The sequence below is a fragment of the Desarmillaria tabescens genome (assembly GCF_030435595.1).
Source record: "Desarmillaria tabescens strain CCBAS 213 chromosome Unknown EV420scaffold_25, whole genome shotgun sequence".
Lineage (NCBI taxonomy): Eukaryota > Fungi > Basidiomycota > Agaricomycetes > Agaricales > Physalacriaceae > Desarmillaria > Desarmillaria tabescens.
In genome coordinates this window covers 142,214-168,261 of record NW_026848324.1, presented here as the reverse complement: position 1 = coordinate 168,261, position 26,048 = coordinate 142,214, and the positions used below count along the sequence as shown (strand labels likewise).

The following is a 26,048-nucleotide window of genomic DNA, read 5'->3' as shown; positions in this document are numbered from 1 at the left end:
TGTTCTTTAATTGATGAGCGCTCTGCATATTATGTTATTTCTCTATGTCCCCAATATGACCCATTGCCACTTGAAAAGGTTCTGAACTGAGAGAGCAGCAAAGATATTCCGTTAATTTTATTTCCATTACGTTATACCCCGTATTCAATTGTTTTTTTGGACGGAAAATATACTCTTTCCATCAAACCACCATGGCAAGTCTGCTGTGCCTGCAAGTCACTGCTCGCTCAACGACGCGTTCGACGTCGCGTATGCTCTCTACGCGGTTTTTCTCCTCGTCAATGACAACGAGGGCCGACGATGAGGCACCCATTAAACCACCCCAACCCCCAAAGCCCATCGACGATTCGACGTCGGCCCTCGATTACAAGAGGACCCAGCGTATGAGGCCGCCTCCTCTTCCTGCCATGGACCTACCGCGTTCAAGAACCGCAGAAGAGGCTGTTACCAACATTCTGTACAATACCCCTCCTCCAAGTTTGCAGCCATTCAAAAAGTGAGTCACGTCGAGTCATATTCCAGTTTACCCTTTGAATTTTAACGGCTTGGTTGGCAGGCATATCCTTAACTGTCTAGTGCAGAATGAACCCGGTGTCCTCTCTCGCGTCTCAGGTATCCTGGCAGGAAGAGGCTTCAACATCGACTCTTTGGTCGTATGCAGCACTGAGATACCAGACCTCAGTCGTATGTGTATCGTTCTCAAGGGCCAGGACGGTGTTGTCGAGCAGGCTCGCAGGCAGCTCGAGGATCTCGTATGTGCTCAAACTTCGTTCAAGTTCCCATCTTTCACGTTAATCCCTAGGTACCGGTATGGGCAGTCCTAGATTACACCAACACGAGTACCATCCAACGTGAACTCGTCCTCGTCAAGGTCTCCATTCTCGGACCTGAATACCTTGACGAGCAGCTTGTTGGTGGTCCATCGCATGATCCCAGGAAATGCGAGGATGGAACTGAACATCCCTCAAAATTAGAACAGGAAGCCGTCCTCGCCCATAATTTTGAACGGGGAGGACATCCGGAACAAATTTCTGGGGCAGCCACAAATATTCCTCTTACCCCATCGCAAGCGCTCCGGCAGAAGCACCAACATCTTCAGTCGATTTCCACGTTGGCCTCCCAGTTCGGCGCAAAAATCGTTGATGTTAGCACTAACAGCGTGATTGTCGAGCTCACAGCAAAGACGAACCGCGTCGAGGCGTTCTTGAAGCTGATCAAACCTTTCGGTGTGCTCGAAGCAGCTCGTACTGGTCCGTATCCCCTTTCTTGATGTAACGACAGGGCTTGACTTTTTTTCTCCTTCCAAAGGTTTGATGGCCATGCCCCGTACGCCTATTGACAACGCATCCGAGGATGAGATGGATGAGTCAACCAGCCATGCCGTGGATGCAAGTCTTTTACCACCAGGTTAAAAAAGGAATATCTACGACGTATCAAAGTATGGAATGGCTGTCGGTACACCCAGAGTCCCCCCAGAGAATAAAAGTACGGAAATTTATAAAGCTATTAGGATGTAATAAGACGCGGCACAAGCATTTATCCGGATGATTAAGAAACCAAAAATACAGTGAGATAGGTCCAAGGTATCGTTATTATGAGTTTAAGCAGTTTCACGTCCGTGTATTGATAGGTTGGGAGAGACTTTCAGTAATTTTGCGAACCCATGTCGCCGCCAAGTTCCGGTCTTCGGCCACATACGTTATGTTATTTGAGGCCTATGTTGACAACGAAAGTCAGACGGGGTCCAGACGGGGAGACAAGGTAACTCACAGTGAGTAAAACAAATTCTCGTTCACCTTTAGGTTCCACCGTTGTCACTATCCTCTCCTTATCCTTTGTTGACTTATCGCCCCGCAGAAGATATTCCGCCTTGACAGTGATCGCTTCTGGGACCTTGAGCCGATACTTCAAGACAAAAATCCGTCGATTGGTGAGGACCAACTGTTGCATCTTTAATTTCGTTGGAGGAACTGCAAGTGGCCTGAAAATCCTGCTGGCTCGCCGTCTAGCTGATGTCGCTTGAACCGTTGAAGTAAATATCACCGGTTCGGTTGGGGGAAGGTTCAAGAGCGATCCGCTGAAGGACCAAGGAATCAATGAACGGAGATAACAAAGCGAAGGATGGCACGAACAAGTCTACAAGCGGACCATTGCCCTGAACAGGAGTCATAGCTTGTTTTCGCCCTCGTTCCACTTCTAACAGTGCGTCCCGCTGCTCTGTCAAGGAGTCAGGGCCCAACGACAGAGGTCGCATAGACCTGAACGCTCCAACAAGTGTACCAACTGGACTGCCGTCGGACGAACTTTCCGGCGAAGCGCCCGGATGGATGATTATCCTGGGGTCGTGACGGTACATTGATTGGCGGTGTCTTAACAGTCGTAGGTGTATCCGGAGGGCTGGGCAGCTTGGACTCAGGCGTGTCGGAGTTGAGAAGGCCGAGCTGTACATCTGAAAGTCTGACAGGTAGTATCTGTCCACTACGCTCGATGGCTACTTGCTGAGGTTCAGCGTCGAAGGCACTATGACGGACAATAGGCGAGACGTCGCCCTCAGCGGCCCATGATGTATCATCTTCTTTACTACCGTTAGCAATTTCGTCCCAAGCAACACCGACATCTTCCCAGTTCTTGCCTTCATCTTGAGAAAGCGGGTGTTCCTTCTTGATGAGACCAGATTCTAGGGGAGGTGCGGGATCTGTCCATAAGGTTTTCCAGTTGATGGAAGCGAAGAAGGGATGGGAGTAGAGTGCCTTCATATCGTTATCTGTCCCTTCCGTCCCAGCGCCTAATCTCTGCTGAGGGTCGCGGACCTTGGTACGATTAGGTGGATCTAATGCAACAAAGTATAATAACCTACCAACAGCTTCTGAACAAGATCCTTCCCTTGCTCATCGAACCCCTCAGGGAACGAGTATTCCATTTTCTTGACTTTCTGCATCGTCAGATATTCGGACAGTCCAGAAAATGCGAATCGACCAGCTATCATTTGGTAGACTATGCAGCCAAAGGCCCAGATGTCAGAACTGATGGGTGACAGTAGAATAAGCGGACATTCTTCATGAGCAAGACAGTACATGCCTTCTGCTCGTTTCATTTGACGACACCAGCTCCGGAGCAATGAATTGGGCAGTTCCAACGAATCTCTCTGCCTCCACTGATAATTGGACATGAGTGGGAAACGTGACGGGAAAAAAATAGTTATACATCCACTGTCCTGGATCTTGGCGGTCCCGAAATCGGTGATTTTGATCCGGAAAGCTTCGTCGATGAGAATGTTCTCTGGCTTCAGATCTCTACAAGTCATGAGTGAAATTCGAGCTAAACATGGCGAATAGCACCCACCGGTGTATGACGCCCTTGTCATGCATGAAATGAATAGCATCGATGATCTGGGCCGCATAATAACGGCTGCATCGAGTACTCAGCGACCCCATACGTGATATCAATGTCTGTAGCTCTCCATTCGTAGCCAAATCAATAACAAAGTCTAGTCCGCATCTGAGCACGGCATTTCGTTTTGGTCAGCTAGGTACACACATAAACTCCATTCGTCTTGAAAGGCGAAATGCATCCGAACAAGGCCAGGGTGTCCGGAACCCAACCGTAGGAGAGCGTTCTTCTCTGTCAAAGCAGTCGCCATCTTCTGCTTCCTGATTAAATAGCTTTTGTCTAAGGTCTTAATGGCGTATTTCTGACCGGTGCGCAGATAAGTGGCGAGAAGCACCTTGAACTGCAATCAGCACGGAATTGAGAGGAGCTACACGGGAACAAAAAATTTCTACCGTGGAATAAGAGCCCTCGCCCAGTGTTTCCCCAACAGTAAAGTCCTCTATAGTCGGACCACGCGACTTTGAGGGTGCTCTCGACGTTGACCTAGAACCCTTCCTTGGTTCTGGTGTTTCAGTAGACACGGCCAAGTCGCGTGTAAGATATGACGGTGGTCGGGATGCCCTGGGTGTCGCTGGTAGCGGGCTAGCAGACCTCGGTGCTGAGAATGTGCGAATTGGCCTTGGACGTGGTGTGGTGAGCACCGGTGAAACTTGACCAGCGTCGGAGCTTGACGTCGAGATGACCGACGCCCGACGGCTCAAATCTGCCAAGGACTGTGACGAGGCATCAGGAGAGGTATTAGTAGCGGGCTGGAGCATTCAGACGATGCTCAAACACAGTGGCCAGTGCTGGAGGACGAGGACAGCAGCGGCGACGACGACGGCGACAGTGAAAACGGGAACCAAGGTCAGCTAGGCTTACTTGGTGATGCTTGACGTATACTACCCTTTAAGGAAAGAAGTTCCCATGCGCCAGCGCTGCAGCCCCACTACCCCTCAGCTGAAGCCTCCAAGCTCCAGCATTGTAGAACAAGGGAAAAAATGGAAAGCTGTCTTCGGACTGGAGGGAGTACGGAGTTTGGCTGCTTGATTTCGGCAGGGAGCTTCGTGCCTAGACCGATGCAAACATGGACCCACAATCCGCTCACATTACGGTGACATTAGTTCACTTCATATTTAATTGCAGGTACTCAGTTAACAAGAATATGTATTTACGTATTCCTAAGTAATTCACATCAAAGATGCCAGTGCGACGGTCCTAATCAGTCGAACAATAGTACGCGATTCAACCAAACTGTAGCAATTATCCATTGTTCAAAGTCCCAGGACCCATTGTCAGATCTCAACGCGAGATCAAGATGTAGGTCTGACGGCATCTTACAGCTGCCTATGCGTCCAACTTGCACATTGTTCGCCCAAAAAGTACCTTCTGTTCCGATTCGCAGCACGCAGGCTTTGTATTGTAGAAGCAGGATTGCGGAGACCCTTTGTATTGTATTCGTCATGCCGAGGTACATAGTTACAAAGTTAGTGGATAAATAAAATAATGCAGGGGTTTGGATGGGTACAGATGATGCGACGATAAATTGATAAGGGGAAAGCGGCGTAAATTTGATAGCATGTAATAACGACGGAACCTTGAGAACAACCACAGCAAGGGAAAGAAAGCGTGACAACTTCCGAGAGAATGAGAGACAATGAGAAGACGTGAGTGAGGTCGCAGGGAAGAAGCAAATGCGCTACAAACAGCAAGAAGATGTATGTGCAAGAAAGCAAATGATTAGGTGAAGGGAAAATGCAGGGATGAGATAAAGTGAAATCTTAATGCGGGATTAATTGGCCGAGACTCCATAGGGAAGAGGCGTAATGTCGGGGGATGATCCTCGCACAAAAGGCTGCTTCCAGCTCCCCGCAACGCGTCGAGATGCCGAAAGAGCTGCACCTGACGGAGGCTGGTATGGCTGTTTAACTGAAAGTTCAGTGGGGGGAGAAGGAGGGAGGTTTTGAGGGGGGCTGGGCTCATACTGGTCGAAATTGATGTAGTCTTCCAGATTATATTGAGTCGAATGCGAAGAGCCGAGGGATGATAACATCCCCTCGTCGGATTGGGGGAAAGGATCGGTCGATTGCGATGACATGTTTCCCAAGTCAAAGTTGAACGCGTTGGGGTCATACATCGGCAGTGCCACGGCGTCCAGCGTCGCATGGTCTGGAAATTCGCCAAAGTGAGATAGGGTGAATATAGAAGGGTCATCAGTTGACGTCAACAACGCCTGGAGGGAGTCATCGAATGTAGGATCGTTCCATCGGTCATCGCTAGGCACGGAAACAGACAACGACACGGGCGGCTGTTGAGAAGATCAGTGAAGGAACGGCGAAGGTGACTGGAAACAACCTACTTGAGAAACAGTCGGCTGTTCGTGCAAACTCCACGCGAATGAATATCCAGCAGACTGCGATGGCGCTGGAGGCGGCGAAGGCGGTAACTGTGGCGCAGGCGCCTGTGATGACGGTAGAGACAGTTCCTGGGGTGCGTCGTTCGAACTTCGGAGCAGCATGGCCGGGACGATGCCACTCGTCGTCGAAGACGAGGGAGCCGAAGAAACATTATTGACGGTCTCGTACGTCTGTTGGTGAGCAACACGATGGTCTTCAGAGACCTCTAGTGGCGAATTTTCGGGGGAGGGGGATGGAGCTGCCGACATGGGTGGTGTCGGGCCCAGGGGACCGTGGTGGTAACTTTGGGTACCGAGGGGAAAGAAGTGGGGAATGGGATAAGGGAAAGGCCCGGTCGTGACGGCGGAGGTGCTGGCGGTCGGGTACGGTTCATAACGATTAGAACCACGAGCCTTGCGGCCTGAGCGACGATTACGCTCCTTGGCCTGCCTGTCCTCTTCTTTTCGGCGCTCCTTGTCCTCCTTCTTCACTGGCTGAAAACGATAATTAGGATACATTTCGTGATGCTCCTGCTTCCTGATCTCGGCTCGTCGCTCGTACTCGTGCTTGATAGCTGGATCTGCCTCCGCCCACAGCTTTGAGATGGCCTTGGACACGACCGACTGCTGGGAAGATCCATTCGCAGGCTTGGGCATGATGCGGACCATGTCTGAACGAAAGAGGATCCAGGCATTAGGTGGCCTGGGAGGCTTCGCCGATGATGCAGAGGAGCCTGCCATGATGCGACGGCGAGCAAAGAGAGAGATAAAGGAGAGACGGGGTTGTTAGGTGAAGAAGACGGAGAGGAACAGCAAGGATAAGTAGCCCGCGGGATTAAATTTCAGAGCGGCAAGCAGAGGCAAATAAGAGTGTACAGCCACACTGGATCGGGTACAAGGGAGATGAGATAAAAAAACAAAAGGGCGCCATCCTATATATCGACCCAGAAACTGCCACCAGAGGGAATGGATAAACAAATCAGAACAATGAACAAACATCAACCAAGTCAAGTACCATTCAAGCAGCTTCATTTGTTGCAAATAATACAGCCATACATCCCATGCGAGGGGAACCAAGTAAGTACAAGTAATAGTACACAAGCCGAAACCGAGTCACCAACGAACAAAAACGACGTGCAAGGAGTGGTAATGGTAAGGAGCATGTGAGGGATAAGAACAGACAACGATGGCAGGGGACTACATTAGTAGATACAGCGCGACCGCGGTGGACAGGAAAATGAGATAAAGAAAATTGAAGAAAACATATCAGCTTGAGGTGGCAGTAGGTGGCAACATGATTCAGTAGCCACCGCTGTAGCCTCCACCTAGAGCAACAAAATCAGCACTATGGATGACACATCCTGGGTGGCACAAACCTTGGTAACCTCCGCTTCCATATCCTCCGCCACTCTGGCCACCGCCGTAGCCACTTTGGCCACTGCCATAACCACCTTGGCCACCGCCATAGCCGCCTCCTCCGTAGCCTCCTCCACCACTGTAGCCTCCACCACCATAGCTTCCACCGCCGCCTGCAGGAAAAAGGTGCGGTCAGATGGAGAAAACGACCAAGATACAAAACAGAACAAACCTGAGTATCCACCGCCGCCTCCGCCGCCTCGAGCGTTAGCTAGATTAACTTTGATGCGCCTGCCATCGAGCTCTTGCTCATGGAGACCGTCAATAGCTCCCTGAGCTTCCTGGGGGTCCCCATAGGTCACAAACCCAAATCCTCGAGAACGGCCGCTCTCGCGGTCACGCATGACGATCGACTAAGATCAAAGATCGGTCAGCACACAGACCTCCCAGCCAACGCTGCCAACATGACTGCTGCAGGTCCTGGTGGACGGGAAAAGAGGCGCACATCAAGGATCGTGCCAAATTGAGAAAAGGCCTAAAATTGGAAATATAAGAGACACTATCGGGGCACACATAGGGACGTGCTCGAGCTAGATCACACTGACTTGACGGAGGGAATCATCGGTCGTATTCCAACTCAAATTGCTACATAAGACATGAAGCGGTATCAGTGCCGCCCTCTCGCAGAGAAAAGGCGACGTGAACAGGGAGCAAGAGCACAGACTGACCCAACGTATACTTTTGTAGACATGATTGTCCTTTAATACAATAGACGTATCCGGACACTGAAAACCGAGACTGTAGGGAACAGAACGAAACCGAGACAGACCGGTACTGGGGGCAGAAAGAAGGAGAGGAGGAAAAAAAACGTGATATCGTACCCTTATAAGAGGGATTCGGCTTATTCCAACTCCGCCCATATACTCCTTCCTAACTAGGACTGCGAGGCTGCGATTGGTCCGTGCTCTTGTATACGCTCCCTGTCTCATGACCCTCCTAAGGTCCGTCACTAAGTATAAACCAGATTCTGAGATTGTAAGCATGATATAGTACTAAACAGAACGTATATGCGAAACTATGCAACTATGCGGCACTCTGACCAAATGTAATCAATGTAACAGCCGGACCAAAGTAGGAAACAAACTTCATTATTATGGTATGGGACGTTCATAACCGTCGTGAAAATCGTCAGTGAAAAATCTGGGGTTCAAATTGAACAATGCGCAAATGAAAAAAAAAAGAAACAAAAGATCGCGTTCACATCAGACTCTTCCTCTTCCGCTCCTTCCGCTCCTTCTTCTTCTTGTTCTTGTCATCGCCGGAAACACTTGGCGTCGGGCTCTCATTTCGGGAGCTCCCCTCTCCTCGACTGCTGCCGGCCCCTTCATCAACAGATACACGCGGGGAGTTATCCTTCTTCAGCCCAGGAATCATGGACGATACAGATCCTTGTCTTCTTGCCGTAATGGAGATCCGCCTCGCGAGTCTCTGGAAGTTCTGAGAAGAAATCCTCTTCCTCTTTGGCTCAGATTCGGGGTCGGGTGTCCCGCTGCGCGACGGAGTACCACTGGTTTCAAACGTAACTCCCGGCGTTTGGGAGGCAGGCTTTGGAGATGGGATTTGTGGGTCCGCCACAGTCTCCTCCGCCGCCGGGAACGCAACGGGCTCAGGCTCAGAGGTGGGGAAGGTCACGGGGGACGGTGAATCAGTAGTAGCAGCAGGTACGTCTGCGACGTCAGATGAGGGGACAGATACGGCAGCAGGCTCAGGAGGTTCCTGGGGCGGAGGGATGGGGGCCTTACTGTCTTCCTCCTGCACCGGGTCTTCGGCATGAGGCTCTATAATAGAAGCAGCTGGTTCATTCACAATGGGAGCAATACCAATAGGCTCAGCCGGTTCGAATGAACCATCGCCGTCACCATGTTCCGAAGCATCCATAGAATAAGAATAGGGTGCGATATCTTGCTTCATATCCGTTAGGGAAACCGCAGGATCCTCGGTAGACGACACCTGATCTGCCCACATGGATGCAAATATTCCATCCCGGGCAAGCAGCTCTTTGTGACTGCCTTGTTCGATTATTTGACCATCTTTGAGGACCAGAATGCTACGCGAAAGATGTCAGTCAAGGTTTTGGCGATTGAAATATAACAAGAGTACTGACACATCCGCAGAAGAAATTGTCTAACGCGAAGCCTTTGTTAACAAGACATAGTACGGTTACAAATACCACTCACTGATAGACGATGAGCGATCGACAATGAAGAGCGACCGGTGATCAGATTCGATAGAGCCTTCTGAATGTCTTTCTCCGTCGAGGTGTCCAGAGCGCTGTGCAACACAATTGGTCAACTTCAAGATATTACACAGCGATCTTGTTATACCTTGTGGCCTCATCCAGGAGTAGGATTGGCGGGTTTTTCAACAAAGTCCTGGCGATCGCAACGCGTTGCTTTTCTCCGCCGCTCAGCCTCACACCGCGCTCTCCTACAACTGTATCATATCCTGCATCTGTTATTAGTAGATGTTCAGGACGTCCAAGATGTCTGTGCACCTTCGGGGAAGCTCATAATTCGGTCATGCATCTGTGCCGATTTCGCAGCGGCTTCAATTTCTTCAGGGGTTGCTCCGAATTTGCCGTATCTAGGGATGGCAATTGAAGAACGGTCTCATAAACAAAGCGGGGAAATGCATACCCAATGTTGTAACCAATAGTTGTGTTAAACAGAACAGAGTCCTGCGGAACAACTCCGATGGCTTGTCTCAAGCTCTTCTGCGTAACATCCCTATCAAAAAATTAGGAAGGCCTTCTACGAACAGAAAAAAGATAAGAACCTGATATCTTTGCCGTCGATGAGAATTCTTCCTTGTCCTTCCTTCAAATCGTAGAACCTGTACAGGAGACGGAGAATGGTGGACTTTCCAGAACCTGACTCTCCAACCAGCGCAACAGAAGAGCCTTTAGGTACTTTAAACGAAACACCGCTGAGAGCCGTCGTGCGATCGTTGTACGAAAAGCTAACGTTATCAAATTCTATCTCGCCGTCCTGGACCACAAGGTCAGGTGCATTGGGCTTGTCATTGATTTCCGTTGGTTCGTTGAGAAGCTTCAAAAGCTTCTCCGTGTCGACCAAGGATTGGTTCACAGACCGATAAATATATCCGAGTTGGTTCAAAGGAGCATAAAGCTGTAAAAAAAAAAGCACGTAAAATACAAATTCAGGTGTTGAAATACAGTTTGCTCACCTGGCCTAAATAAGTGATGAAGATGACGAAGTCGCTTGCGTGTGCCTGGCCGTGTGTTACACTGCGCGCAACGATGAGCGATCCGACAAGGAGCCCAACAGTCTGCAGATCCGGTCGTAAGCCCTGGATAAGGATATATCAACCAACACGCACGATGATAAAGTTTTGGACGAGATTAAGAATATTCAGGGATACTGGGCACAGGTGAGACGGATCAAACTCAAGAATTTGGTCATCATACGCACTCATGACCGTGTACTCCAATGTTTGGTACTCTCGGAGGGCGTCCCTATAGCGAGCTGCTTCGTGTTCTTCACCACAGAAATACTTAACTGTCTCATAGTTCAAGAGGCAGTCAGTATGTATACCGCGCGTTATCTGAGGGCATGAGATAGACGTGAACGAAATGGAAAGAAGACATACGATGTCTCGTTCATTCATCTTTCTCCGTATCTTCGTTCGCCATTGCGTCAAAACGACGCTAGCCGACACTAAAAATAGATGCAGCGAAAAAAGATAAAGTCAGTGCTTAGACATACCATACGCAAAGATAACGATGAAGATGGTGACTGCCAAAGTCCAATCGAACTTGACAACAAATACGACCAAGGCAATGAGGATATCGACAAAGGTGGGCACAATATTAAATAAAATAAGCTGTGAGTTCTTGTGAGTCATGGCAATATGATGACAGGTAGAGCTATGCTCACCTCCAGCGTATGATTGATAGCAGCGCCACGATCGAGAACGCGAAGGATTTCTCCAGTCTTCCGTCGCGTATGCCAAGCAAATGAGAGATTTAACAGATGATCAAAGGATAGCTGCGACATTTCTGGATTTACATTTGATTATAGAGTCCTTGCATGCAGTCTCAGAAGGCACTTACCACGGTCGGAGTACTGCATCACAGGTGCCCAAAAAGACTGCAACCGGACACTCAACAACCTGAGATGTAGCAATGTGAACTTCAGAAACTCACGTCACGAATGGCCGCTAAACCACCACTCCCCTGCAGGAACCTCAAGGCGACATAGAGGAATAGGACTGGCCACGGGGAACGATCAGACGATCGGTCTTCCAGAATGCTGACAAGCTCTCCAAGGGCAAAAGGCATGGCAACATTGACGACTCTACCAATGACAAGTATGGCAACACAAATAAGCTGGCAATTGGACTCTCTGTTCGTAAAACGCGAGGAATGTAGGAACGAAATACTCACAGCCAATGCTTGCAACATGCGAGACTTCGATGGCCATAGATGTGGCGTGAGACGCTTAAGACGCCTTCCTATCTCAGACCATGAGGGATCAAGCGAGACCTCCGGTTTCTTGTCCGCGTCCTTGATATGAAAGATCGATGAGTATAAATGGCGATAACTGGAATGTAGAAATAACGACCTTATGCGACGGCGATGGAGTTGGTGCGCGGGTAGTGGGATTAGACCTCTGGAAGATGGAACGACTGGGTCGAAACGTCCCATACTTGGCAGATTCCCCAGATTCACCGGGAGCGAGACCTGGCACAGCAAGAAGTCCAGTAGATGGATTCGCGTTGGCTCCCGGAGGAAGGAGGAAGGAGGATTCCGTGGCCGCAGTTTCATCAAATCCATTCTCCGCCTCGACCGGGGTGAAAACGATACGTGGAGATAACAGGGACCCTAGCAAGGGAAGAAGAAATAATATTCGAAGGATAGGGAAAAGAATCTGGAGAATAACACGGAGGGGAAGAGAGGAAGGCGAATCTGTTTCACAAAGACAGATACATAAGCTTTTCACGCAGACATATACAAGATCATACCTTTCTTTGTGAGGTTTAGTGCAAGAAATATCGCCAATAAAATATCCAATATTAAAGCAGCAGCAACTGAGGCTTTGACTCGTTTGCGGAACCAAACATCGACGCCTTGCACATCTTTCCAGGCTCCCAGTGCTGCTAAGCCCGAGAATGCGACAAGACCAAGCACCGCGTTAAATTCAACACCAGTGTCGCGTGTCCAATGCTTGGTCACGACCGCAAAGACCGCGAAGGCAAGGCCATCAGCGAGATATGTTAGAGAAGTAAGAGTAAGAAAGAGCAAGATCGTGCTACGGCGGGGTAGCTCCGACCTGCTGAGTTGTCAGAACAGTAAGTACGATAAGCCAGAGATACTAACCTGACGACCACCGATGTAATGGGTGACGAGGATGACGAAGAAGGGGCATAAGGACGAACAAAGAACAAAGATAAAGAAGAAAGAAGAACGAGAGCCGGCGAGAGGACTCTGAGAAGGAAAATGAGAATAGTCTGCGGTGAGTGCTGGAAGGATGCGTCGACCACCGCCATCGTCGTCGCAGTACTTGTCGTCGCTGCCGGATGCAGTGGACGTTTGAAGGAAAAGAATGACTTTGGAGAATTTGGAAATTATACCATGTGGTCACGTTACGTGGCCAAGGCCGCTAAAACTCTTTTCAATATTGATGCTATCTTCGCTTATTGGCACTAAAGAGTAGCACCAACTGTACAATACTGGGCGTTATCTACTCATCTGTTCATCCCGGTTCATGAGCCCCCCTTCATAGTTGCCTCACCAAAGCCTCGAGGCAACGATCAGCGCAGAGACGCGTTTTATCGACCCAAAAAGAACACTAGAAGTGGCGATACGGCGTATATTACACATGTGGCCCTGACGGACCGCTCCACCTCAGCTCCCGTAACTCGTACATCCATCGCTCTTCCATACCATCAAACCCAGTCAATACAGAGTCATCGCTATCCCTCCTGACGCTGATACGGCTGCGTGTATGGGTGAAGTATACATGTCGAACGTTCAGCAACAGCCTCGTCGCGTTCATGATCGAAAAACAAAGTGCAAACATCACCGGGATTCGTGCGAGAGCAAACTACGTGATTGTTGCGCTTTGTAAGTGTTTGAACTGAGATAAGGGCTTCTTCGTACGTACATCTGCCGAGATCCACAAGATGCAGCACAGAAGGTATGCGGAAAACATCCTGCCTACATGTTAGTAGCAGAGAGAAGAGCGTTTCAAAGTCAACTCACGTTACATAGTTCATCGCAGAGTTTTTATATACATCGTACAAGATTTGCTTTTGTTTCGGTTGGGCAGGGTGACCAAGGACCCGATAGCTTTTCAAAATAAATAGGATAAATATCACCCCGTTGTACGCCAGATTCGGAACCCAGTAGAAATTATAGAGTGGAGGGATTTCAGTCAGGTTGCAAAAAGCGGATGGATATATCTCAGGTGGTATAATGTGATTGGAAGCTGTGTCTGAAGTGAGCAAAGTGAAGATACGAAGCATTAGGGCTCACTGTGTGCATGATCCAAAGATACCCCGAGTATCGCGAACGTCGTAACCACCTCTGCAGCATAAAGGCATAGAAGCATGGCCACTACTAGTGTATTTCGATCGTAAATCACATATATCCATGACATGAGAACCACTGCAAGGTGTTAGAGCACACAGGAGGACTTCTATCCGCAAGGTTACTGACGTTCAGATGTGAGGATTGAGATACTGATTGACAGAATCTCCCAACGAAGCCAGAAGGAGCCTATACATGAAACAGCGTATACTTAGTTTGGAGCGTTTTGGCGTGCGTTGAGCATCTGACATACAACTAATCCAGAATCAGCAAAGATATCCACCGCCCGACGAAACTACATACAACTAAAAAAACAAGAAGTTTCATCAGCATCATTTGAAGATCTATTGATGTGAATGTGACGCACTGTTTCTGTAACACGATAATTTACGACAACTAACGCAGAGGGGTCAGAACCTTGTAGTAAATACTTCCGTTAAAGTCCGAACTTACCACTTAACTCAAACCTTGGACATGACCAAATTAGTCATAACTTCGCGTATTGGAGCAGAGTCAAGACTCACAGTATACAAAAGAGACCGAAGTATCGATGCTACCGACAACCATTGGACTAAAGGGGAAGCATTGGCTTTATTGTACGTACCCATAGAAAAACGTTGTTAATGAAGGATGTTCTCCTCTTCTGCGGATGAAACACTGGTATGAGCATTCGCCGGTTACGCTCTTTAGTAAACAGACCCAGATAAGTTCGACCTGCTTATGCTCAGTGATTACAGGAGACAAAGATAACGAAGTTCTCACCTCTCTATGGAAGGAAAGGGCTGCGAAACTTGGAGTTAGACGGATGAGTACCCAGAAATCATTATTTACCGTGGTCGTAAAGCATTATGGTCGCAGCAGCAACTGCCAGTGGTAGATAAATGCCGACAACGGAAATAAGCATGGCTCGGACTTACAGACGGCATATCTGGTGTTCTCGATTGACCTGAGTAGACGTTGGGCCTGGGCGGTGTCCATTGCACACCAGCTAGGAGAAGAATGGCAGAGGGAGGTAAGAAGCACAGAAAGAACTTGGCGGGGAATCAGAAATGCGAGCAATCACAAAAGCAGCCGAACTAAGTGCTTCTATATCTGCGTGATTCCGAATGGCGGCGAGCATCAATCTTGTAGTCGCACTCCTGGTGACAAAACCGGTCTTCCGGCAGCGCCTTTCTAGTCGCAACGGTTATATATGGCGCACTGCGCGGTATATGAGATAGGGCAAGTACCACAAGGGGCAGATGGCCTTGGAACACTGATATGCGGTAATCGGAGAAAAGAAAAGAAGGCAACCGGACCTAATCGGGCCCTCACTATATCATCCGGAAAATGGAAACCAACGCTGTCACAACTCACGACGACATCGAAAGATGATGCTTGGAGGAACCCGACAGGGGCACTATGGCATAAGTGACCAAAGGTATCCCTGCTTGATGGGAGGTCATAAGCAGAGCATTGAGCCGCCATTGACGGTCAAGTCTAAAGTATCCATGTTGCCAAGACTCGAGGGAGTATATTTTCTGAGCATCCGAGTTATACCCGTTACGGTGGTAGTAATTCGATATTAAGACCTCAATTCAGTCGCAGAAGTCTGAATGAATCGCATGAAACTGGGTCCATCATAAGAGTGGAAATAATTGTGTAACATGTCCTAAACATATAAACCTACAAGCTCCCGTGAAGTGTATATGTAACATCATGGGAAATATTGCTCACAATTACTCCTTCAGCCCACGGGATAGTTCATCTATTTGGATCCTTAGAGCATCTAATCGCTTTCCCTCAGCATCTACAACCCCCATGTCTTGCAGCTTCAAAGCTGACCGCGCTGACTGGATGTAATCATGCGACCGCTGGACTGATAGACTAACATCTGCATCTGTCGACGTCGTATCTGAAGATGACGGGACAAGGACTGATAGATCTACACTTGACACACGTAGGAGGGCTAGATCATGCAGGGTGTCGCTGAGCGGCAATGGCCTAGTGTCCTTGGTCGATGTGGACGTCTTTGGGGGCATGTCACGGTCGTGTTGGAGGGTTGGCAAGTTTGTGCTTGTGTACGTGCCACTTTGACGCGACAGCACCGCCACAAACCGGCTTCACCAACGACTGCAATGGTGCTGACCTCTGTCACTGATTCCGACAGCCTTTCTGTCAGGCGTATTTCCCGCCTTTTACGCTCACTGCGTGTACGATGCCAAGCTTTGCAACTGTGCAGCACTATTCCTACTGCTCGAGTCGCAACCTATTCATGTCGTCGAGGAGCCAACTGCTCTGAAGCGCCTCTTTCTCTGCTTCCTCCGCCCAACTCTGCAGCCTCCAGGCTCATTTTCGACCGCAACTCTAGTGCTGTTGTGGAGTTGTCTCGCAAAATATACGCTGTTCGTGATGCGTTCCGTGACCTGGTGCTCAACACAACGGCCGTCGGACAGGAAATCGTTCGGTGCCGGTCCTCCGATCACGCTTGCTGCTCTATGCGCGACTGTGATTGGCGAGAACATGGAGTACAGGGATGGGCAGGATGCAGAAGAAGAACTAAATACTGAAGAAGACACTGTAGAGTTGCTGTATGAAGCAGTACCTCCTCTGTACCGCCGGTTAGTTGTTCATCTTCCATACCTGCTTTGGCCCTGCTAAAAGCATGCAGATGGACGTTGCTCTCTCATGCAGTAAACTTGATCATCAGAGTCTGTCCCCCTCATGCGACCCTGCACAGAATCCTTCTCGATATTACCTTAGAGCAAGGGCTCCCACATGAATCGGAGACTCTTCTACGCGCCCTTTTAGACCTCGTCCTATCTTCCAGCCAAATTTGTCATCCCTCGCACTCGGATTTTTTCACTGAGCTTCGTGGACGATGGCGTGCTAGTGTGGGACATACGGAAAAGACGTTCTTGCAAATAATGGGTGATTCCCTGCTCACCATCTGTACAGCCAATATCTGGCTTTCTAAACCTGTAGATCGGTTCCTACACAGTGCCCCCGTAGACTTCTTTGTCCGCGCTGCTTGCATCCTGATAGAATTTTTGATCAGTTGTGATGAGCAATCGAGCATCGACCTGTCCAGAAAACTGATTCGTTGGATGTACCATTTTTTCCTGCCCCTGGATGAATGGCATCATGATGCGATACTCGATCTTATTGTCTTCTGTGATGGACTTGATACGGATCGGAGCCAGTCAAGATGGATCCAAGAATTCCGTTGCGCGGTTGCTTGTGTGGGCACTCAGCTTTTGCCGAAGTACAAGAATAACCATCCCTATCTTCTACTGGCGTATTTACGCAAAGTGGTGCCCTTGCCATCAACCTATGGGGTTCTAGTGGAACACATGTTCGTCTCTTCCGCTAGCTTTCGGCATACCAAAGCGCGACTACAGGAATGCTCAATAGCGCTTCGAGCTCACAACCTTCACCAGCTTCACGCGTCCATGCTATCCTGTATACTCTGCCACGTCGATCACCTGTTGGGTTCTCTCTATATCGAGAAATCAGAGGCGATGGCCTACCAACAAGAGTTAATCGAGCTGGTTGATGACGCTGAGAAGCGTTGTTTTGGAGCGGAGGACAATGGCGACGGTCAGTTTGTTTGGGAGCCTATTGTAGGGAGCTGGATTCGTTCGTCCTGTGATCTCCCCCCACCCAGGAAACGTTTGAAACGCGTGCACACATCCATTCCAGAAGAATCCGGTTCAACCCACATCTGTGATGAATGGGGCCCTGCAGACCGGACTCTTGCCTTCGCGTCCTTGCTGCGCAACGCTCTTTCTAGTCGGACTATTTTGCATCGGCGGACTTCACCTGAGAAGACTCGTTTCTCACCACCCTTATCATCGCCCGCTGGACAGTGCCCATCTTCGGATGATGCCCTAAACCTATTCGTTTATCCCACCTCTCCCATTTAGAGTCGATCTATATATTTTCAACATCTAGCATATATACATTATTACCCACAAATCCCATACTTGTATTATTTCCTGTATCCCGTAGTGTCACTCTTACCTCTTCATTCTTTATCAACACATCACCCGCCTGGTTTGAGGTTTGAACAAGAAAATGAGTATAGCTCTCAAACTACTAGGATTGTGTTGCAGCTAATACTTGTCGTGCCAAATTCACGTATTGCATCGCATCTTCCTTTTCACTGCCTCCGCTCTCCGTCGTCCTTTCCCAATGAGATAATCCACCGTCTACAAGAGTCCACGCTTCCTCCTCCGTGTGTTCATCAACCCATCGAACATATTCCGCTTCTTGCCATCCATGAAGACTATGTGGCAGTGGTATCGGTGAACGGACAAGTATATGGTGTAACACGATAAGAGGAGGAAGACCAGATGTGTAATGTAACGACGCCAGTTGTGAGCTTTCGAGGAATAAAAGAGGACTAGGAAACGGATATTAGTTGGGAAGGCCGCGTTTCTACGCGTTCAGGTGCATACCGCATTGCTCGAAGCATTTTGTATTCTGGTCCTACGCTCTCCAAGTTCCCGCCCCGCTTTTCTTGCGGGCTTTCCACTAGAAACGCGCTCAGGGCGAATTCTAACTCTGTCATATCGCTGGTAAGCTGCAATTTTCCTGCTTCTCCAAGTGGCTTGACTATAGAGACATGCAGCACAAAGGTCTTAATGATGTATTGCACAAGTGACATTATCCTGGTCGTCGCGCACATCTTAAGAGAGATCAAAAAGAATGCGTGTACACATACCACGTTCTTTTTTCATCTCCAATTCCGAATTTGCTGAAGATCTCGGCTTTGATGTAAGCCAGTTTTTCTACGAGGTCTTTCATGTAGAGACTGGTCCCACCCATACCTGCTATAGGATCTGCAGATTTACCAAAATCAAAACGATGCATCTTAGATACGATAGCGCCAAGCTCACGCCGTATGGCGGTGAGCAGAGGATTGACGATGCGTTCGTAGGCAGAGTGCAAATTCTGAAAGAGATCCTTATCACGTCAGGACTTGAAAATAAGAAGCAAGACGTACATCAACACTAGGCTTGATGACGTTGAAGACCACCTCTTTCTGTTCTTCTCCAAGCTGTGATAGTCGCAACCATGTATAATATACAAATGTTGCTAGTGAACCATTTATAGCCTGTTGTGGCGTCGCTGAGGGCCCCACCAAAGTCACGGAAGATCGATCCCGAGAGACCTGAGGGAAGAAGGGTTATGCAAGGACCCGCATTAGTAAGACAATACTCACCAAACCATCAAGTCTAGATATAACCATATCGATACTTGTTGTAGCGCTCTTAGCGACGGCTCTCACAAGCAGCGGATCGAATCTAGCCGAGTCCAACTCATTGGCCACAGTACGCGCAATGTTGATACCTTCTGCTATCCCTGGTGGAGTCCGTATTCCACCAGAGAATGCCTGACTGACGGACTCATTAAGTTTAGTCGAAGATCGGGAAAGATACAATGATTCGAAATTCGATAGTGCGCGAAGGACAAGCACAGTCTCTGGGCTGGATATAGGTTAGCATCATATAGCGATAAAACGAGACAAGCGGACCTTTGATAAGTGTGTATGTAAGTTGTATCTGTATGAACGGCAATTTTGGCAAAGAACTCGTGGAACAATCTCAAAAGTCTTGGGTATCCCGTGCTCAGTGTTTGTTGAAGAAACATTGAACCTAACGATTGGTAAGATATATATGATCCTTATCATGTACTACATGCTTACTTCTAGCGGCATCCCGCGTATTTTTCTCTAGCGAACGGGCCAAAGCTGTCCAGAAAGTGGCACTAGGTTTGTTCTCAAGAAGCTACCCATACAGAGCAAACAATCAGCAGATTTTTGGTAGGAAGGAAGAAACAGCCTGCCTTCATGGCCTCGTCCAAAAATACGACATGTGAAACAGTATCCTTTTTTATTTTCAACACTCTTTCTAAAGTGTATACCTAAGCTGCCATTGTTAGTGTTGAGCACGATGAAACACGGCTAAAAACCTGCTGTCCAGTAAGGACTCTGCACGCCTATACAGGCTGATATTCGGCAGGTAGATAGGTGTCTGCGAACAGCGGTCCACGTGTAATCCTCACCTTTACGCAGCATTCAGCCATGTCCTGAATCATCACCTCTAATCGAGCCCAGAGAGCGGCCGTCCATTGTGGAGCCGTCAGATTGGTTGGCTCGGTTCTCACGCGGGACTTGTACAGCGTAGGTGACGGGGCGGAATCTGTTTGAAGCATCAATGGACCCGTCTATATGGACTTTAGGTGCCTACCTTTGGACAAGATTTCTTTGGAAATTTTGGAAAGATCAAACGCAGTTCGTATTCTGTCGTCGACAGCTTGTGATAGTTCTAATATGAGATTCTGAACTAGTTCAGGAAGAACCCGAAGGTTATAGGCTGTTTGAAGGGAAGACGCGAGGAGGGATTGATTCTATAAGGGTATATTTAGTACGCGAAAGATCAGAAAAGAAGAGTACTACTTACAAGTGATGTCAGACCCGTCAAAACCATATTTTCCATTTCTGAAGTCACTTTGGCTCGGGCATCCTCGATATAAGGTACATGAACCGCGATGGCATTTACCGACCTTAAAGATATTCGGGATTCAAGTTGATGTCCTTCTATATCCGATTGACGGGTTTCCTCGGACGTACATGAAGCCGAATCATCCAGTAACGACACTGCAGTGGGGTCACGCAAGTCCACGAACCGATGAATCTAGGGACATACCAAGCTCCGCGATGCTAAGCGCTGCCTTTGCGATAGTGCGCTCTTTGGCGTCCTCGAGGTCTTGACCCAAAGCAGATTCATCGGATTTGCTTCGGATAAGCGGCAGCGGCAGATCCGGGGTACTACTACCGGACTCCATCTCGGCCATCTGTATTTGAAGTCTGCGAGCGAGAATCACAAATCGAGAAGTGCGACGTAGAACATCCGATGCCTGCTGAAGTTTCTGGAGACGGGAGACATTGGCTTGAAGGGACTGATATGGCGCACGAACTTTGAGACGTAATCTAGTAAAGGATGGGTACATGTGGCATTGAATGGAACCACAAGACGCACTTTTCGAGAGAATGATCAAGGTCGGCGAGCCCGGCGCGAACAGAATTGAGGGAACCGGATAGTTCATTTGCACTTGCTGCTTGTGAAAGAAGATCTTGATGATGGTTGGTCACCTATTATCCAAAAATAATGAATGAACAATGTGCTGAATGACAATATGCACTCACAAGAGTCTTTATTTGCTTGGAGACATCGTCAATGCCAAAAGTGAGTTTCGATATCGCTATGGAGATTTCTTCTTTTCCTGGTGCCTCGGCAAGCTTGTTGGAAGAAATCAAAGGCTTTGTACGTGTGTCGGATGGAAGGACATATGGCTCGCCGGCAAGGACAGCATTGGCGTAGTCATTAGGGTCGAATTCGGCACTTGCGAATACGGAGTAGTCTGTCAGGTGTGGTGAGACGATGGCGAGAGAATAAGGTGCAACAAGCCACGTACCAGCAGGAGCAGACATAGAATACGAGTCGACGTCCAAGCTGATCACATGACCATTGCTACGCGTTATGACGTCACCTGCATACTTCTATTCTCGGCCGTCATGCCGGGGAGTATAAATATCGGAGGTTCCAATCGCGATTGACATTCATCTCTTAGCTCCCCCCCTCCTCATGTCGTACGCCTACTATCATCAAGCCCCCGGCTGGGGGTCCAATCAGGTATTCGTTGGGATTTCTCTGATTGTCCAGATTCCCTTGTATTGACGGCCCTTTACTTATTTAGTTCCATTTCGGGGCACCACCTGCTCCCACATTTCAGCCTCAGCCATCTTGTGTGTATTATATTACCTCTTATCTTACGCGCACGTTTCTGATTCCCGTCATAAAGGGGGTGGCATTGATTATTACCGTGCCCATGCCTTGAATCAGGCTGATCCGTGAGCATACGTTCCCTCGTTATGTTCCCCAGTGCTCATTCAACGAATTCGCTATCTCCTTCTACGTCTCCATCACTCAGACACCTCTTTGATAATGCCTGGAATCGTGTCAGAGATTTTAGTTCCAATTCTGGAGGCCTCGGTGTAGGCATACACGAAGCCCGACATTGGCACTCTCGTGCCTACGGTGGTTTGGTATGAATTATCTACCTCTCTATTGGCTCTACGTGATCCGCTCATAGGGGACTTTCCAGGGTGAACTCAACCAAATGCTTCCACAAGAAATAGGCCACGCTGCTGCTTACGAAGCCTATCGTACATGGATTCACAATAGCTCCATTTACGAACCGCTGAGTGGCGACTTTGAAAGGCAACGAGAGGCTCTCATCGGTCTTGCTGTAGCGGAATGTCAGTTATGCCTGTCTCGCCCCACTGTTGCACTCACCGTGTTATGAATGTAGGCTCGCGGTTACTGAGCTATACCTCCCGCGGCATGGACAATTACGCTCGTTCAGCCGCAGCAGACGCTGCAGCGATGACCGCATCGATAATATTTTATTGGGCAAGTCATCATTTGTTTTCCTCATACTTCAACAATTAATTTGGATCTGCAGAGCCGTGATCACGATGACGATTACCGGGGACGTGGATCCCAGGGAGACCCATATGATGACAGATATGAATATGATTCCGACGTTCTCCATGGACACCATCGCGGCCGATCGCACTCTCGACGCCGATCTCACTCAGTATCCTCATACAACATGCCTTACTCAGGGGGCGGAATGACATCCGCAGTGCCTATCCCGATACCCGGGATGGCGTCAAGCATCGCCTACCCAGGACAGCAAGGACCTTATGGAGGGAGCTATGGACAGCCAGGAGCTTACGGGCAGCCAGGATCTTACCCAGGACAGCCCGGATCTTATCCTGGTCAGTATGCGGGGTCGCAATATGGGGGCGGCGTGCCCATGTCGATGCACGGTGGGGGGACTACCTATGCTGGTTCAGATCCAGGAGGCCCCATGGGTAGTGGTGGATACGTCACGACACAGCTACCTATGGCTATGCGTCCTCGGAGCGTCTCCATGTCAATGCCTGGACACTACCCCCCACACTCCATACTCCGCAGGCGGGGGTATGATGATTGGCGGGGTTCCTCAAGCTCAGATCATGCCTCAGGTGCCGCAAAGCCAGGTAGTCGTCTTGAAACCGAACAAGAAGCACCGTCACCATAAACATCATCATCGATCAAGGTCTCGCTCCAGCAGATATTAGTTTGTGCCCATCTTTGCTGTAACTGTACAACATGACTTGTCTTTTGTATCATGCGTCCTCATCTTACCAGTTCATCTATCTATTCATATCCCGTTGTCACATATGTACCCTACTTTGTACTCACATGTTCGAATTGTAATGATTGTTACTGATAGTTGGAAACTACCACTATGTATGACGCAGTTACGGTGGCAATGCAGTACTGCACGGTCGTTTTCCAAGGCGACTTCCACCCCACCGTGCTATGTAGTATCCGACTGAAATCGGTGCATATGGGATAATATGTCGAGGATGGTGATATGCGGCCCACCCGTAGTCGCCGCCAGAAATCCAAGAAGGCATCGACCATAAAATGCGATCAATGTCCCCCAAAGGTGTTCAACGCCACACAAGTCCTTGACAGCCAAAGAGTGTATACAAAAACCGATGCCCGTAAATGCTTGCGAACACAGTTCTGACTCTTCGTTTCCTAGTAGGCAGTAACATAGACAACGTCAAGGATACCGACCGCGTACTGAATTCCTGCGCATGTGGAAACGCCGAGCATATATACCATGAACCAGCAACGTCAATAGGGCGAACAGGCTGGTCCTGATCGATTCACGTCTGGCGTATCCGCTCACGAATTCACGTACTGGAGAGTAATTTTCATGTCAAATGCCTGTCCGCATCAAGTCGAACAAATTCTGTTGTTGCCTTCCGGTGCGGCTTGGGGTCCTGGTAAGGGATTTCTTCTTGGAATGTCGGTCCGAGAAAGCTAAGCATTATTTGTAGATCATCGGAGTGTTGGGCGTGGCGCTAGGAGGTATTATCGCTGTTGGAGGTATCATTCAGTACACTCACCTAGGTAAGAATGAGCACATCAATCACGTCCTCCCCTCCTAACTGGCTGTGGAACCAGGTGGTGACATCAAGAATAAGTTGCCATATGTCATCCAGATAGTCGTATATGGATTATACGCGATTATATCTCTTGGCGGGTAAGTGGAGCCTCCACAAGCGCGGTGATGCATGCTGACACCACGGGAAACAGATTAGTGGGGGCTGTCATCAAACGCATTGGTTTAATCAAGACGTTCTATTTCATCCTCATCGTGCATGTCATGTTTAGCATTGCCTCCGGATCCTTCTCCATCTATCGGTATTTCAAAGATGCGCCCGACAGCGTGAGATCATGTGTCAATGGATCCCAGGACGATCTGGTCGTCGAGGGATGCGAAAAGGGTGTATCCGTGATGAAAGGTGTATTGATCGGAGTCTTCGTTTTCGTATGGTTAATGGAAATATGGGGGTGTATGATCGTCAAGAGCTATTCGAGACAGCTAGAAGATGAGGCAGATGTAAAAGCATATGCGAATAGGCAGTGGGGGTAGCTTTCTGATCATGGACTGAATGTGAAAACTTTGAACGCTCTTATTCGATGACTACTTTCGGAACACTTGCAGCGATGACTATTGTACAACAGAATTACTCTGTGGATGACACAAATCACTAGGCGTAGCATAGAACCCTGTAGTTCTTCATATGGGTAATCATTAGTACCCAAATCATCGGTTTACCAGTATCAAATGACTTACGTGGACGGTCTTCTCATGGTTGTCGTACGGGATGACCGCACCTGTGAAACATTAGATCCCTGCTGTTCTTCCATACGTATTCAGAAGTAACGTACCATCGAGCTTGGAACTAGCCTTTCCAGGATGCACGGCACCCTTGTGAGGCGCTTCGGCGATATACAACGGCGTCCCATCGCTCTCGCGACCACCCTCAACGGGGCGAGCGCCTAAAGCAGCTACATCAAGCCTACCACTGGCATCAACCCATCGCAGACCACGCATATCCCCAACGAGGATTTCATAGGTATCGAGCTAATCGGAAAACATCAAATCCAAGCTAGAACGACGAAACAGCGTCACCTACATGGATCTCCTCGTCATCGTATCCAATAACGGCACCTTTCTTGAAGACATCAGATGCTTTGCCGATTTCTGAGAAAAGACTAGTCAGGGGTTCGTCGATGGTAAAATTATGATCGGAGACTCACGAATACCGCCCTGTATTGTGTGAAAACCTGAGTAAGTGCTATTCATCGGAAAGAAGAAGGAACAGATGTACCTCATAAAAGGCGCGACAAATATATAAGGTCCAATCATGCTCCCTGCCGACAACAATTGCGTTGTGAGGGATATTCTTGCCTTGGTTCAAGATCCACTCGGCCGGTCCTCTGGGACCATTGTGGCGGTACTGCTCAGTGCGTGCTTGGGCGTCTTGAAGCCAGTTCTGAAGTGCCCAAGTTTGCGCTTTTTTCTAAAAGAATTGAAAGATGAAGGACAAGAATGCGTATGCCCGAATTGACTAACCTCTTCTTCGCTCTTTTTATGCCCCTTGAAAGCCAAGTAGCCGGCGCCGAGAAGAGCGGCACCTACAAGCAAAGATGTGAGCTGAAGATGACGGTCAAAAGGACACGAGGTTGTACCTGCTACGAGACCTCCGCCTACCTATTAGTTGAAGGTCAGATGCGGCAAGCTCCTTTTCATGAAAGACAAAAGTTTCACCTCAAGCTGATGTTTCTTCTCACCGTCGAAATCGAACCAAGCCTTGTGGTCTGGTTTCTTGTCAGGCGCCTCTGTGAGAGAATAAGATTGTTGTTGAAATGATACAAGGGAAAGACACGCACGTTCATTGTAGTGAGGTTGCTCCTGAGGTGGGGGTGGAGGCTGGTATTGCTGCTGCGGTTGCTGGTATTGCTGCTGCTGCTGTCCCTGGTTATAGCCCGGTTGATAACCAGAGTTGTCGCATTCGCCAGTATGATCTTCATCTGAGAGGCGTCCCCACAAAGCGGGAGTGTTGTCGGGAGCCCAGTCAGACTGAGAGGAATGCGGCTGGATGATCTTGTATCGATGGCCTGCATAACTTGAGCTATATATTGCGCGCTCAGTAGAGGGGAGCTTACCATTGTACTGAACAATGTCGCCGTGGTTGTATTGAGTGCCAGGTTCCCAGTATTGAGTCATGGTTGCAGGAAGAGATGAGGATGAACGAGACGGAAGAGTCCGGTGTGTTATATCGAAGGGAGGTGGCGTGGGCCGCGATGTATTGCGTCAGGGTGACTCAGGACCCAGACGATGGATGTGTACTGATCA

General features: G+C 48.9%; 13 protein-coding genes across 13 annotated transcripts; 5 read left to right on the top strand and 8 right to left on the bottom strand.

Annotated features, from left to right (window-relative positions):
• Positions 1-159: 159 nt before the first annotated feature.
• Positions 160-1,556, top strand: EV420DRAFT_567284 (small subunit of acetolactate synthase-domain-containing protein). The gene is made up of 4 exons (XM_060482613.1): positions 160-496; positions 557-752; positions 803-1,250; positions 1,309-1,556. The coding sequence occupies exons 1-4, from the start codon at positions 192-194 to the stop codon at positions 1,410-1,412; spliced, it is 1,053 nt and encodes a 350-aa protein (XP_060328912.1). The 5' UTR covers positions 160-191; the 3' UTR covers positions 1,413-1,556.
• Positions 1,557-2,005: 449 nt separating this feature from the next.
• On the bottom strand, positions 2,006-4,148 carry EV420DRAFT_1621291 (kinase-like domain-containing protein; the record flags this gene model as incomplete). The annotated part of the gene is made up of 8 exons (XM_060475682.1): positions 2,006-2,449; positions 2,496-2,810; positions 2,858-3,023; positions 3,079-3,154; positions 3,205-3,293; positions 3,343-3,487; positions 3,538-3,730; positions 3,783-4,148. 8 exons carry the CDS (start codon positions 4,146-4,148, stop codon positions 2,006-2,008), a joined length of 1,794 nt encoding a protein of 597 aa, XP_060328911.1.
• Positions 4,149-5,161: 1,013 nt separating this feature from the next.
• On the bottom strand, positions 5,162-6,505 carry EV420DRAFT_1272450 (uncharacterized protein; the record flags this gene model as incomplete). Its single annotated transcript, XM_060467696.1, has 2 exons — positions 5,162-5,645; positions 5,784-6,505. 2 exons carry the CDS (start codon positions 6,503-6,505, stop codon positions 5,162-5,164), a joined length of 1,206 nt encoding a protein of 401 aa, XP_060328910.1.
• A 246-nt stretch (positions 6,506-6,751) lies between these two features.
• Positions 6,752-7,998, bottom strand: EV420DRAFT_1630058 (uncharacterized protein). The gene is made up of 6 exons (XM_060476107.1): positions 7,849-7,998; positions 7,726-7,765; positions 7,626-7,655; positions 7,353-7,533; positions 7,141-7,293; positions 6,752-7,089 (listed from the first exon to the last, which is right to left on the bottom strand). Exons 1-6 carry the CDS (start codon positions 7,869-7,871, stop codon positions 7,064-7,066), a joined length of 453 nt encoding a protein of 150 aa, XP_060328909.1. The 5' UTR covers positions 7,872-7,998; the 3' UTR covers positions 6,752-7,063.
• A 247-nt stretch (positions 7,999-8,245) lies between these two features.
• Positions 8,246-12,725, bottom strand: EV420DRAFT_1553475 (mitochondrial half-size ABC transporter). Its single transcript, XM_060473555.1, has 19 exons — positions 12,519-12,725; positions 12,164-12,471; positions 11,764-12,107; positions 11,586-11,705; positions 11,346-11,528; positions 11,253-11,289; positions 11,077-11,198; positions 10,906-11,023; positions 10,790-10,857; positions 10,612-10,744; positions 10,520-10,560; positions 10,367-10,468; positions 9,956-10,308; positions 9,817-9,906; positions 9,675-9,763; positions 9,505-9,625; positions 9,358-9,451; positions 9,285-9,304; positions 8,246-9,227 (listed from the first exon to the last, which is right to left on the bottom strand). The coding sequence occupies exons 1-19, from the start codon at positions 12,686-12,688 to the stop codon at positions 8,378-8,380; spliced, it is 3,363 nt and encodes a 1,120-aa protein (XP_060328908.1). The 5' UTR covers positions 12,689-12,725; the 3' UTR covers positions 8,246-8,377.
• A 289-nt stretch (positions 12,726-13,014) lies between these two features.
• Positions 13,015-14,708, bottom strand: EV420DRAFT_1644635 (uncharacterized protein; the record flags this gene model as incomplete). The annotated part of the gene is made up of 14 exons (XM_060477676.1): positions 13,015-13,245; positions 13,306-13,354; positions 13,404-13,629; positions 13,677-13,808; positions 13,856-13,919; positions 13,984-14,025; positions 14,098-14,126; positions 14,184-14,197; positions 14,255-14,283; positions 14,335-14,373; positions 14,430-14,444; positions 14,493-14,512; positions 14,562-14,594; positions 14,648-14,708. The coding sequence occupies 14 exons, from the start codon at positions 14,706-14,708 to the stop codon at positions 13,015-13,017; spliced, it is 984 nt and encodes a 327-aa protein (XP_060328907.1).
• A 680-nt stretch (positions 14,709-15,388) lies between these two features.
• EV420DRAFT_566891 (uncharacterized protein) lies at positions 15,389-15,936 on the bottom strand. Its single transcript, XM_060482611.1, has one exon. It carries the CDS (start codon positions 15,749-15,751, stop codon positions 15,449-15,451), a length of 303 nt encoding a protein of 100 aa, XP_060328906.1. The 5' UTR covers positions 15,752-15,936; the 3' UTR covers positions 15,389-15,448.
• EV420DRAFT_566996 (uncharacterized protein) lies at positions 15,937-18,027 on the top strand. Its single transcript, XM_060482612.1, has 2 exons — positions 15,937-16,330; positions 16,381-18,027. The coding sequence occupies exons 1-2, from the start codon at positions 16,122-16,124 to the stop codon at positions 17,633-17,635; spliced, it is 1,464 nt and encodes a 487-aa protein (XP_060328905.1). The 5' UTR covers positions 15,937-16,121; the 3' UTR covers positions 17,636-18,027.
• Positions 17,808-21,207, bottom strand: EV420DRAFT_1621288 (Golgi transport complex subunit 5-domain-containing protein; the record flags this gene model as incomplete). The annotated part of the gene is made up of 15 exons (XM_060475681.1): positions 17,808-18,114; positions 18,170-18,382; positions 18,436-18,665; positions 18,718-18,885; positions 18,937-19,201; positions 19,249-19,369; positions 19,420-19,501; positions 19,560-19,637; positions 19,779-19,915; positions 19,964-20,123; positions 20,177-20,373; positions 20,552-20,706; positions 20,756-20,868; positions 20,923-21,137; positions 21,192-21,207. The coding sequence occupies 15 exons, from the start codon at positions 21,205-21,207 to the stop codon at positions 17,808-17,810; spliced, it is 2,457 nt and encodes an 818-aa protein (XP_060328904.1).
• Positions 21,208-21,361: 154 nt separating this feature from the next.
• On the top strand, positions 21,362-22,228 carry EV420DRAFT_1644631 (uncharacterized protein; the record flags this gene model as incomplete). The annotated part of the gene is made up of 6 exons (XM_060477675.1): positions 21,362-21,409; positions 21,474-21,522; positions 21,579-21,627; positions 21,660-21,822; positions 21,870-22,035; positions 22,089-22,228. 6 exons carry the CDS (start codon positions 21,362-21,364, stop codon positions 22,226-22,228), a joined length of 615 nt encoding a protein of 204 aa, XP_060328903.1.
• A 4-nt stretch (positions 22,229-22,232) lies between these two features.
• On the top strand, positions 22,233-23,328 carry EV420DRAFT_565477 (uncharacterized protein). Its single transcript, XM_060482605.1, has one exon. The coding sequence runs from the start codon at positions 22,392-22,394 to the stop codon at positions 22,863-22,865; it is 474 nt and encodes a 157-aa protein (XP_060328902.1). The 5' UTR covers positions 22,233-22,391; the 3' UTR covers positions 22,866-23,328.
• On the top strand, positions 23,190-24,406 carry EV420DRAFT_565630 (uncharacterized protein). The gene is made up of 5 exons (XM_060482606.1): positions 23,190-23,431; positions 23,481-23,625; positions 23,680-23,752; positions 23,807-23,885; positions 23,939-24,406. The coding sequence occupies exons 2-5, from the start codon at positions 23,563-23,565 to the stop codon at positions 24,276-24,278; spliced, it is 555 nt and encodes a 184-aa protein (XP_060328901.1). The 5' UTR covers positions 23,190-23,431; positions 23,481-23,562; the 3' UTR covers positions 24,279-24,406.
• Positions 24,376-25,919, bottom strand: EV420DRAFT_1693054 (carbohydrate-binding module family 12 protein; the record flags this gene model as incomplete). Its single annotated transcript, XM_060479372.1, has 10 exons — positions 24,376-24,523; positions 24,578-24,773; positions 24,826-24,893; positions 24,950-24,959; positions 25,021-25,212; positions 25,266-25,327; positions 25,382-25,403; positions 25,461-25,510; positions 25,583-25,810; positions 25,859-25,919. 10 exons carry the CDS (start codon positions 25,917-25,919, stop codon positions 24,453-24,455), a joined length of 960 nt encoding a protein of 319 aa, XP_060328900.1. The 3' UTR covers positions 24,376-24,452.
• Between the last annotated feature and the right edge of the window lie 129 nt (positions 25,920-26,048).